At 37.7% G+C, this 13,211-nt stretch overlaps 1 protein-coding gene across 9 annotated transcripts in view; it reads right to left on the minus strand.

The window, feature by feature from the left end:
- The window catches only part of LOC105481342 (dedicator of cytokinesis 10), a 281,662-nt gene that overhangs the window by 133,445 nt on the left and 135,006 nt on the right, over positions 1-13,211 (minus strand). For all 9 annotated transcript variants that reach the window (XM_071073452.1, XM_071073450.1, XM_071073451.1 and 6 more), the window contains exon 4: positions 1,278-1,360. In XM_071073452.1, the coding sequence (XP_070929553.1) occupies positions 1,278-1,360 (83 nt within the window). The remainder of the gene's footprint in view (positions 1-1,277; positions 1,361-13,211) is intronic.

Genomic DNA, 13,211 nt, shown 5'->3' on the forward strand with positions numbered 1-13,211 from the left:
GCTACTGTTGATTCATATCCAAGATCAAATGCCACCTTCTTAAATCTAGTTCATAATCCCTCTTTCAAATTCCACATTCAGAAATTGAGAGCAGCACTTCTAAATATACAAGTCTTGAAAGCATGCTTCTGGGTCCACAGGAAATCTAGCAAAGTGGTTCCCAATTCTGTACCATGCATCTATTAAAAATTAGATCCAATGTGTATCATCTCAGTGCTTCACTTGAGGAAAGTGTTAATAAAAGCTTAACTTTTGATTGTTCCAAGTGTTTTTCTGAATTATTTACATAATCTTAGCTTGATGAACCAGTGAGTTGGGTAGTACCAGTTCAAGGATGTTCTTTAAATATGAGCAAATCCAAACCCATCCAGGAATATTATATTTTAAAATTTGCCATTTACTCAGTTCGTTCGTCCAATAAGTGATTATAGTACTGCACACCTACTGTGTGCCAGGCATTCTTCTTACAGGCCTGCAGGGTATTCTGCAGGGAAAAGTTCCTGCCCTTTGGGGATTTTTACTTTAGAAGGGGAAACAGATATTGAATTAATTTCTATTTTTGTTCAGGTAGTCAGGTGAGCTTTTCTGCGGAGGTGACATTTGAGCAGAAGCAGAACAAAATTACTCTCTCCAAAGGTTTATGTTCCTAAGACTCAGGAACAAAATTAGGGGTTTATTTTCCTTTTGGCTGTGTGTGTGCGTGCGTGTGTGTGTGTGTATATAATATATATGTAATATATATTTTACATATATACATATATACATATGTACATAAATATATAAAATATAAAAAACATAAAATATAAACATAAAAATATATATGTAATATATATTTTATATATATATATATATATATTTTGTGGAAGTTGTTTATTTTCATGACTTCTGATATCCCAGCATGAAAATGCATGAAACAAGTAAGAAATATGAATGCTATATTGTCAGAAAAACTATTTGGCCATAGGGTACTTTTCTAATCCTCTTGTGCCTGCTATCGAAAAAACAGCTCACAAAATAATAACACAATGATAAATGAATGTCAAAACTACATTTAAAAATTAAATCAGAGTGTATGTATATCTCAATCCAAACTCTGTGAAGATGCAAGCTACACATGTTGAACAAAATGTCCTGTCTTGACTCTTATGCTTACATTTTGGAAAATGTGCCTTGACAGAAGATTAATGTACACGTATTCACAAACAATGGCAGGACTAGAACAGAGGACGTCATCTATATTTGGAAAAGATCAGTAAGTGCTCATCACAGGTTCTTACCGGGGTAGCTGTCGAATGTCTCCAGAATATTGTTCATATTTGTAGTTTACCACATGCCACTGGGAACTATAAAATTTACAAGCCTGAAAGAAAGAAAAATGACAATTATTAATATAAAATTATCATTAAAAGGCTGGGCGCGGTGGCGCACGCCTGTAATCCCAGCACTTTGAGAGGCCGAGGCGGGTGGATCACCTGAGGTCAGGAGTTCAAGGCCAAACTGACCAACATGGCAAAACCCCAAAACCCCGTCTCTACTAAAAATACAAAAATTAGCCAGGCGTGGTGGCAGGTGCCTGTAATCCCAGCTGCTCGGGAGGCTGAGACATGAGAATAGCTTGAACCCAGGAGACGGAGGTTGCAGTGAGCCGAGATCGCGCCACTGCACTCTAGGTTGGGTGAGAGAGTGAGACTTCGTCTCAAAAATAAATAAATAAATAAATAAATAAAAATAATTAAATAAAAAAAAAAATCAGCTGCCTGAGCAAAAAGTACCATGAAGACGGGTCTTGTGCCTCTGGGGTGCTGCGAATGCTAGCAACTTAAAGGTAGGTAAGGAGATTGATCTTTCTAATCATTTTCCATTTCCCATGGAAATCTAACCATTTCCATTCCATTCCTCCATTAAATAGGAGGAACTATTTAATATATTTACTCTATTTTAGTCTACCAAAAAAACAAATGTTATCACCCCTGAATCCTACCGGACATGCTGCTAACCTCAAGAACCATCATTTTTCAGCTTCCCTTGGCAAGCCCTGACATGATCTAAGAGTTCTTAGTAGGAAAAGATGTTATTATTTATATGAGAGCCTTTTGTCACGATTTTAGCCCATTCCTTCTTTTTCTTACTTCAGTGACCAATCTTCCATTTTCTATCATTGCTCCTGTTAGTCTGAAGCTAGCTTTTCAGTTTTATCCCATGCCTTCTAAGGCACAGCCTTTCTCTGTGATTATTCACAGGTTCTATTTTGTTTTATTTTATTTTTAATTTTTGTGGGTATATTGTAGGTGTATATATTTACAGGTGACATGAGATGTTTTGATACATGCATGTAATGTGTAATAACCACATCATGGAAAATGGGGTATCCATCCCCTCAAACATTTATTGTTTGTGTTACGAACCATCCAATCATACTCTTTTTGTTATTTTTAAATGTACAATTAAATTATTATTGACTATAGTCACCCTGTTGTGCTATCAAATAGTAGGCCTTAATTATTTTTTTGTACCCATTAGCCATCCCCACCTCCCCTCCACCCCAGCCTCTGGTCACCACCCTTCTGCTCCCTTTCTCTGTGGGTTGAATTTTTTTCATTTTTGGATCCCATAAGTAAGTGAGAACATGCGATGTTTGTCTTTCTGTGCCTGGCTTATTTCACTTAACATAATGATCTCCAGTTCATTCGTAGATTTTATAAGCAGATGCGAATAACTAATAAGCAAAAATGATTTAGAAACATTAATGGCACAAAATAGTTATATAGTGGTACGTAATGGCTGATTATATAATATTTATGGATGGCAAATATTTTCCAAACACCTGCCATGCACCTAGCACAGTACTGATCATAGATTTGTAACGGGATTTCACCTGATGACTTTTGAGACTCCTTTCTATTCTAAAATTACGTGATTCTGGAGAGTAAGCAGCTATTATTTGGATTATAGGAACACCTGTTCTTTAGCATTGGGGGAACATGAAGAGTAATAAACCTATTGCACTGTGAGGAGTAAAGACCTGTGATTGTCTTTGTAAGCAAGAAGGGAATAGGTAAGGTGCAGGACTGCTGCAGCAAAGAAAGTGCTAGCACTGCCTTTGCAGAAAGGATGGAGGGGTGTGGCCTAGTGGGCATCATAGAAAGGAGGATGGAGAACACATGTTCCAGGCGTGAGGCTCGAGATGCATGAAAAAGGCAGGGAGAGGGGATGGGGCTCTTGTGGATTTCTCTGGCCTGGAGTTCTCTCAGCACCACAGCTTTATTTGTTCAGGGAGGTGCCCACACACAAACTGGGGACTGAGGACAAAACAAGGGGTGACCCTGGGACAGAGGTGGGTGTTGGAGGATGACAGCTATGAATGCAGGACAAAAGGAGAGCTTGAAAACAAAACAGTGGCAAGACAGATGAATGTAGAGAAGAGTAGTAAAACGGAAGTCAGGGGATCTAGAAGTACTGGAATGGATGGGGAATTTGAGCAAAACAGTATGGTGAGCTGTAGCAACTTGCCAATGCCTGAGCCAATTCTGCAAAGCACGTGTTTCTGGAAATAAGAGGAAAATTGAGACTTTTTTTTTTTTTTTTTTTTTGAGACGGAGTCTCGCTCTGTCGCCCAGGTTGGAGTGCAGTGGTGAAATCTCAGCTCACTGCAAGCTCCGCCTCCTGGGTTCACGCCATTCTCCTGCCTCAGCCTCCTGAGTAGCTGGGACTACAGGCACCTGCCACCACGCCTCGTTAGTTTTTTGTATTTTTAGTAGAGACGGGGTTTCATCGTGTTAGCCAGGATGATCTCCATCTCCTGACCTCGTGATCTGCCCGCCTTGGCCTCCCAAAGTGCTGGGATTACAGGTGTGAGCCACTGCACCTGGCTGAAAATTGAGCCTTAATACGCTCCTTTGCTGAAATGTTTTGTCTTCATTTTGGATAAAGATGCCAGGGATTTAGACAAGGAGCATATAGGTCAACAGTATCCCAAGCCAAGGAGACAGAACTTTCATGGTTATAATTCTTTCTCATCCCCTCTCTTTTCCTTTCCTTTCCTTTCTTTCTACCTTGCTGTTGTTCTCAAATGAAACAAAATCCATTTTAAAATGGAAAAAGAAGAGCATAAAACCCACTCCCTTTTTGCATTCCCTTTCAATCCTTTTTCTGTTGCATAGTTTTATGTAGTTCCCCTCTAAGTATTTATTTGAATATGAATATTGTTTTTTTATTTACTTAATAACATATTCTATAGATTTTTACACTTGCTTTCTAATTTTATGACCACTTTAACTAACTAGAATAAAATATTATCCCCTAATTCACTAGCCTGGTCTTCTCATCTTGGAGATCATTCATTCATGCATTCATTGAACAAACATTGAGCCCTACTAGGTTACCTGGAGTTGTTCTGGGTAGTGTGAATATAGCAGGGAACAAAAAACAAAAGTCCATGCCCTCTTGGATTGACCTCCTTTTGAGGAGCTGATCAATAAACTAAAAACTAAGTAAATTGTGTTATATGTTAGAAAACGGTGGTGTCATGGGAAAAATAAAACGAAAGGGGCTGGGAGATTTGGAGCAAGGGAATTAATTTATACAGATTGGTTAGTATGGAGCTCACAGGAAAGGTGAGACTTGAGCAGAGATGTAAAGGAGAGAACAAAGTGAGTCGTTTTTATGGCTACTTCCAATTTGGGGACATTATAGAAAAAAAATGCCCCAGAGTATATGGTCATACATATGGCCCTCCTACTCTCCCCCTGTACCATCCTATTTTGATTATTTTCTTAGGATAGAATGCTCAAAGTATTTTAAAGAGTCTTCGATAAAAATAGAAAATTGCCAAACCAGTGTATATTCCAAGTTAGCAAAATGAAAATGGAGGGTACGGCCTTGGGAACTACGTGATAGAAGGGCTTTATTCTTGTCCTGGAACTCGGACTGACTCCTGATGTGATCTTGGTCGAGATATTTTATTTGTTGGGATCTCAGATTTAGCTCTTGAGCATTCAGAATATTAGACGGGATTAGAAATTTCTGCAACATAATTTCTATCTCCACACCTTCTGATCTGGAGGTTTCGATGGGACACAGATGCATTGACTTACTCACTGCCCTTTCTTGCTGTTGATGGTACCTATGTTTGACCTTGATAAACATGTATACTCATGCATGTTCATGCGTGATGTTCACAATATGCTACAGGTGTAGCCGAATCTAAGATATGTTAGTCTTGAATTTCACTGACCAGAATGAATGTGGCACTTTCTTATATTAGTATGATATTAGTAAAAAAAAAAAAAAAAAAAAACTTTCTTTATTTTTAAGCTGTATTTGTCAGATACTGTACTACTAAGCACTTTGCATACAGTCTTAACATTCTTTGAGATTATTATTCCCATTTTATAGATTAGAGAGGCAAGCAGAGATTCAGATCTTTGACTTCGGCCCCATAGGTGGTAGAAATAGAATTTCACACTGGATTTGTCTGATTCTAAAAGTCTATTTAGCTAATTTATAAATTGTTTGATGGTTGCAAACCTTAAAGATGAACCACACATTTGGACCATCATTCTGGATGTTTTGTATAATATTTCTGTTTCTGTTTTAGAATCAAGACAGAACCAGTTTTGAATTTTGGTTCTGCCATTTAATAGCCGTGGGATCTCAAATAACTTAATATCTCTAAATGCTTTTATGTGCCTAAGTAATATCACCTTCACTAGGATCAAATAATTTGTGTAAAGCACCTAGCATAGTGTAAGCACTCAATAAGTACTTACTTAACAACATCAGTTTTCTCAGCAAGTTTTTCAATCTATAATTCACATTCACAACAGTTAATAATAACAATTTGTATTGCTTGATTATTAAAAATGAAGTTTTTGAGAAATATATTAGGTCTGATTATCAAAGGGTTCTGTTTAATCAAATTTCTTCTGATTTTATTTGCTAGGCTTTATATATCTGGTGGTGAGTAGATGAGAATCAGAGTTAGACTAGATGACTCCTAAGAATGCTTCTAAATCTGTGATTTCTCTGATTTTGAGAAAGCCAGTGCATTTTACAAACACATAACCATTTCTCCTACATAGTTATGGCATTTTGGAAATGTTACGCATAGAAAATTATTCTCTATTCTTTGTTCCAGCCCACACAGTCACTCTAAGGAGATCATTAAAAACTATTATAATTATGACTACAGCTCCTCTTTGTCCAAAAACTAAGCTGAAATGATCTGTTGCAAATTCAAAGTCACAGGCTACAACTCTGCTTGTTACAGTAAGACAATGACTCCAATTTTCCCTTACTGACTTTCCAGCCCACGGCACCTGTTTCAAAATGCCAGCTCCTAATCCCCTTTCAACTGGAGGCTGCCACAGACAGCTTCAAAGGCAAAGACTGTGAATATTGAGCAAGAGTTTTCTGAGATGGTTAATTACTCCAAACAGTGATGTCCTGGCTCACCTTTTTTTCATTTATTATGTTTGCTTAGTCAGCCTTTATGCTTGCCATCTCTGCCTGTATGTATTTAGACACCAAAAAACAAGCCAAAGTCAACATAGTCAAAGGCTTTTGTGCCATGAGGATAGAATTTCCTAAAAAGTACAGTGTCCATGGTCCTGGGAGACAATAATTAAAATTCAGGCTCCTGGGTCTCACTTGAGATCCAGGGAATCAGAATCTCTAGAGGGAGTGCCCAGAAATCTACATTGTAAAAAGTACTACAGGCGATTCTGAAAGAGATGGAGAAATGTTGCGACTTCACCAGGTAGATTCCATGATTCCACATGAGTGATAACGGGGTCCAGTCCTTGTCCGACCATGAACTGAGTGCCTTGGGGTCCTAGTTTCACACAGTGGATTCTGGTAGCTGGAATTAGCTTCTTATTTTCACTCATCTAGACATAGCCTTTTAAAAGGACATATCAACTCCAGTATGAGGTTTTATTTATAGTGGACATTCAATATTTATTTGTTAAATCAATGATCATCTATATCATTTTCTTCTGGAAATGACTAAAAATGATACTTTGAAAGTTCCAAAAATCTAAATACTTTAAAAATGAGTGGGCTATTATAAAGAACACCCTGAGGTGCTGAAAAGAAAATATTTCATTTTTCTCCTTGTTCCTCTGCTTCAGAGAACCATTAGAATCAATTCAAATCATGTTATACACCTCAAATAGCAATTTGGGTTTGGCAATGCAATTTGTTCATCTCGTAAAAGGTTGATTATTGAATTCTGGCTACATAGTAATAAGCAGGTAACAGATGGTTTTTTAAGATGCAAAATTATTTTTCTTTCTGGCTATAGAGGTTTGTTTAATTACCTGACTAGTTTCTTGCTAGAAAGATTAATGCAAGCATAAACAGTGTTCATTTTGGCCGTTAGTCACCACTGGAAACAATTCTGTATTTGTAAAATGATGGTGGCAATTTTAGTATTCATGTCATTCTTTATAAAGTTGAGAAGTAATTGTGCCTATTATATAAATGCTGAAAATGAAGCATCATGAAATTAAGTGAGTTTAGGCAAATTATGCACTGCAAGAGTGGCCAGATAATTTATTGTTCACACTGAGATATTTCAGAGTGAAAGGAGGCACTATTAGCAAGGCTGAGCCTTAGAACATGAGACTACTCCTGCAAACCAGGATGTGTGGTCACCCAATACGTTGACATTTTAGTGTAAAAGAGAAAAGGCACTGAAAACAGTTTTTTTTTTTTTTTTTTTTTTTTGGTCTTCAACTAGATCACACTATGTGTTCTTTTAAAGCATAATAATTAGTTTCTGCAGTATACAAACCAGTTGAAAAGTTAATAATATTTAAAAACTTGGTTGGGCGTGGTGGCTCACGCCTGTAGTCCCAGCACTTTGGGAGGCTGAGGCAGGCGGATCACGAGGTCAGGAGATCGAGACCATCCTGGCTAACATGGTGAAAGCCCGTCTCTACTAAAAATACAAAAAATTAGCCGGGGTGGTGACGGGCACCTGTAGTCCCAGCTACTCAGGAGGCTGAGGCAGGAGAATGGCACGAACCCGGGAGGCGAGCTCACAGTGAGCCGAGATCGTGACACTGCACATAGCCTGGGCGACAGAGCAAGACTCCGTCTCAAAAACAAACAAACAAGCAAGAAACAAACAAACCAAAAAACACTATACCACACTCTTGAGGGAGAAGTACAAATAATGAATTTGGGCAAAATAAATAATGTAACTATAAGTATGTCTCAGTTTCAGAAATCATGGCACAATCTAATTTAATAGATCTGATTTAATTGATTCTGGTTTTTAAAAAATACTACTTGATATGAGGTAGTGTTACTATGTATATAAGCATGCATGCCCATTTGTAAAATATAATGTCATATCAAGAGCCAATCCAGGGGAAAATCATTTTAAGACGATTTTGTTGCTTTGAACTACAGTAGCCTAAATTTTCATTGAGTATCTTCATTCATGGTAAACCGAAAGTGAACCAAAATATTTGGTTTATCTTTTCAAAATGTGCTGTGTTAAGGCAGTTGAAGAAATTATAGAAGTAGACTTTTTGACCTGGGAACATGCACTCTAATTTCCCAGCTAGATCTCACAAGTCATTTGTCAGGACATAAATGATAGACGGTGTTAAAACACCTTGCTACTATTACGATCCAATTATTGCTCTCATGTAAGGCATAGAAACCGGGTCATTTTTCAATGCAATTGAAATTTTAGGTTCAACCTTAAAAATGGGTTCTTTTTTATTCTTAGGCTCCAACGCCTCTAACTTGTACATCTGTATTTTACTCACTTACTGCCAAACATTTTTGGGGGATTTTTATTGTGAAGAAGAGAAAGCCAATTTAGAATTGGGGCAGGTTTTCATATTTGGAAACAAGACTATTATTGTAGAAATTTTAGTGAATAGAAGATAAGTTTCTTCAGAGTTCTTAATGTGAAACACGTAACCATTTTGTTTTCATTTTTCAACAGTTTGTTTTTCCAGATATATTTTATCCTGAGTTCAGTTAGTAATACATGCACTTGAATTTATCTTAATCATTTTTTGTGTATTTATTACCTTTAGTGTTATATATTTAGTGTAAAAAAATTGGGGTGATCCGTTTTGTTTTGGCTATGATAGGAATACAGTCACTACATATGAACACAACTAAGCCAAATGTAAGACAAGAGATTTTAATATCTTAATTTTCCATTACATTTTTAAAGTCACAAAATAAACATGGCTTTAAATTTATTTTGCAAAAAGTACGCACAAAATAAAAAGTTCCTTAACTTCTAACAAGATCTTCATCAGCAAGACCTTCATTAGTGAACGAAGAGCCTTATTTTTCAAAAAATAAAAATCCAAAACACAACCAAAACAAAAATAAGACATACACACAAATATTTTTGTCTGCATTAATTTTATTAAGAAAGAATGTAACTTTTGTAAAAATTTGGAGCAATGTTTGTGGTTTCATTTGTTTCTCAATATGCTCTAGGAATTTAAATTGTTCATATACCCCTGAGGTCACAGCATAGGAGTTAGTTCGAGGGTGAGAAACTCCATGCTAACTGTGCTCTGGTCTAAAGTTAATAAATGCATTGAAGTCATTCATTTGCTGCCCAATGTTTCAGGATCAGAAAACAGCATTCATTTTTACTTAATTTATTTATACATGCAACCCACTCTCCCAAATCAACTAGTAAGAGACATTCTTAGATATGGGCAAGTGTGAGTGCACATTATTCTACACATGGAAATTCAAAGATTAGTATAAAGTATGCTAAACAAATGCATTTTGGTCAAAAGTGGTTTCTTTGTCAACTTACATAATATGTGGTCTAAAATTAAACACAAAGCATATAGAATTGTTTTAACTACAAAAGTAAAAAAAGAAATTCCCCATGTTTTCTTGAGACAAGATAAATTTCATTCTAGTTAGATATATTTCTTTTAGTTAAAAATGAGCAGCATGAAGTATTTTTAAATTATAGCCAACTCCCCCTCCTCTGTAATTTTCTTCACTGTGTTTAGGACTTAAGTTGTTTAATATCTCTTGAAGTCGCATGATGTGACTTCTATCTTGAATATTCATAATTTTCTCCTGAATTAATTAAATGCCACTTATCTGAGTCCAAATATGCAAGGGAAGAAGAGGAAGAGAAAGAGATTTCATTTTCAATATTATCCTCATCGGATCTTGTTTTTCATGTTTACAGAATTTTGCTCTGCAATACATTAAGTAGTATTTTGGTACACAATTTAAAGATCAATAGATGGCCTATGGAACTATTTTTAACTGGTATGCTTTGGGCACTCTGCCTGAAGAATTCTAATATTTTTATTGGGTTTACTCCTGAAGTGGGTTTATGCGTTGCAAGTAAAGGGACAACAATATACGAATACCTTGCTTGATAAGAAACACACTTCAGAGTTAAACCCGCTGTAATCAGGGTGTGCTCCCAGCTTCTGAAACTGCTCTGCTGAAGACCACCAATAATCCTGAATTGCCAAATCCAGTGGGCCCCCATCTTGATTCTTCTTTGGCATTTTATGCCATTAATGCACTTTCTCTCGCTATTGACCCTTCTTCCTTAATTCTGAGATATCAATGTCTCCTTGTTCCCTGCTTTCCTCTCTGCCCCTCCCTCTCCGTTCCTTACACAGGGTCCTCTTTGCCTGCCCCTTGGTGAGACTGTGGCTCAGGGACCTGCCTTCTCAGCTGCAGTCCAGTTCTCTGGTTTTCATGGGCATACTCTTCCAGATTTAAAGCTTCAGTGTTCAAATCTAGAGTAACTGCCCACACTTTCCTGTGCTCCAGACCTAGATATTTATCGTCTTCTTGGATGTCTCTCTCTGCATGTTGGCAAATGAGGTTATCTTCCTTGCTTCATCCTTTCAGCAATCTTCACTCTCTTCTGGGCACCTTATTTAAATGAATGGCACGACCATCTAGGTAATAGCCCAAGCCATAATTATGGGAGTCATCATAAACACATTCCTCTTCTTTACTTTATTTTCAGTCCCCAACTCCTGTCAATTCTATCTCCTTAATAGGTCTTTACTGGTACCATAATCCCATAGTCATACAGCTCTTTGTAATCATGCACCTGGACTATTAAAACAAATAGTCTCCTATCTGTCCAACTTTTCTTCAATCTTACTCCTTCCCAAGCCAACCAATCCATACTGTGGTATGCTTCTAGTTGTTTCATCTGCCATGCAAACCTGACCTTGTTTATCTTTTTTTTGGGGGGGGGATGGAGTCTTGCTCTGTCTTACAGGCTGAAGTGCAGTGGTGTGATCTCCGCTCACTGCAACCTGCGCCTCCCGGGTTCATGCCCTTCTCCTGCCTCAGCCTGCGAGTAGCTGGGACTACAGGCACCCACCACCATGCCCGGCTACTTTTTTTGTATTTTTAGTAGAGATGGGGTTTCACCATGTTAGCCAGGATGGTCTCGATCTCCTGACCTCGTGATCCACGTGCCTCAGCCTCCCAAAGTTGATCTCCACTCACTGCAACCTCCACCTCCCAGGTTCATGCCCTTCTGCCTCAGCCTCCCGAGTAGTTGGGACTACAGGCACCCACCACCATGCCCGGCTACTTTTTTTGTATTTTTAGTAGAGATGGGGTTTCACCGTGTTAGCCAGGATGGTCTTGATGCCTCAGCCTACCAAAAGTGCTGGGATTACAGGCATGAGCTACCACGCCCGGCCTTGTTTATCTTAAAGTAGTACTCTAGGGGGTACTTGTCAGAGTGTGTTGTAGAAATCTAATCAGAGGTCTGTTACTTCTTGCCTGACGGTATGCAGCTTGAGGGCAGGGACTGTGCTACATCCATGTAGTTTCATCTGTTTAGACAGTGTTCAAGCCCATGTTGGATAATGAACCTCGTCTAATCTTTCATCCAATGGTTGATAATCTTTATTACATACACTTTAGCTTTTGACACAATGTGATCTGTAGTAATAGTAAATCAGTGGGAGAGGAAATTTCTATGTAAATTTCATTCTTTGTAAAGATAATTTCACTCTTTGTAAAGATAATTAACTCCACCTAACTGAATTGCAATTAGCAGATTCTTAGATACCTCGTTTATGCCACTGGATACACATTTGCCCCCAGGACAAGAGAAAGGCTAATCTGATAATTAGGTAGGGGAATGAGGGGAGAAATTTAAGGGCTAAAAGAGTATTACACTGACTTTATGATCATTGTTAATTACTTCAGACTTTGAGAGTAACAATATTTATACTTATAATTTGCTGTGTGAGGGTAAGCCCATAGAACAACCATCACTGGGGCTTATGCGGAATTGTGTCTTAGAACTGCATGACCTCCCTGAACATAGGTAGACATTTTCGATGCTAACAATAAAAATTAAGAATAGAGGTTTGGCCATGAAAAGAAACAACTAATTTATCTGATCTCCTGGAGGGTTTAATATTTTGTTTTTCTTCATTAGAATCAGCCTGAATGAAATGCACACCCAGGTTCACCTAATTGTTGATCCTGTTTTACTCGAACTACCTTGTGCCTCTAGTTTCTGGTGATCTCCTTGGATCACATTCACATTAGCATTCTCCTTGGATCACATTCACATTAGCATTTCTCAAAGGTGTTTCTTAAAGATACTTGGAGAAAAATGGACAGAATTTCTACATGGTCAAATATATTTTAGAAATGTTTCATTTCATATCCCCTTCTAAGACAGTTTTGAAGGATATTAGCTAATTAAAGACTCTGAATATGTGTATGTGTGTGTGTGTGTGTGTGTGTGTTTCTGTGTGTGTGAGACACTTAGAAACAGACCTAGCCTGTTGCAGAACATTCTATATTTACATAATGTTGGCTTCTGCCCTGATTTAAATGAGGTGTGTGTGTGTGTGTGTGTGTGTGTGTGAATTTTTTATGGACAGCTAGAGATTTCAACAACATTTACTGAATGTTGTCTGTAAATGGACAGAATTTCGACATGGTCAAATACATTTTAGAAATGTTTCATTTCATATCCCCTGCTAAGACAGTGTTGATGGATATTAGCTAATTAAAGACTCTGAATATGTGTGTGTGTGTGTGTGTGTGTGTGTGTGTGTTTCTGTGTGTGTGAGACACTTAGGAACAGACCTAGCCTTTTACAGAACATTCTAAACCTACATAATGTTGGCTTCTGCCCTGATTTAAATGAGGGGTGTGTGTGTGTGTGTGTGTGTGTGTGTGTGTGTGTGTGT

The sequence above is a fragment of the Macaca nemestrina genome, chromosome 11, assembly GCF_043159975.1.
Source record: "Macaca nemestrina isolate mMacNem1 chromosome 11, mMacNem.hap1, whole genome shotgun sequence".
Lineage (NCBI taxonomy): Eukaryota > Metazoa > Chordata > Mammalia > Primates > Cercopithecidae > Macaca > Macaca nemestrina.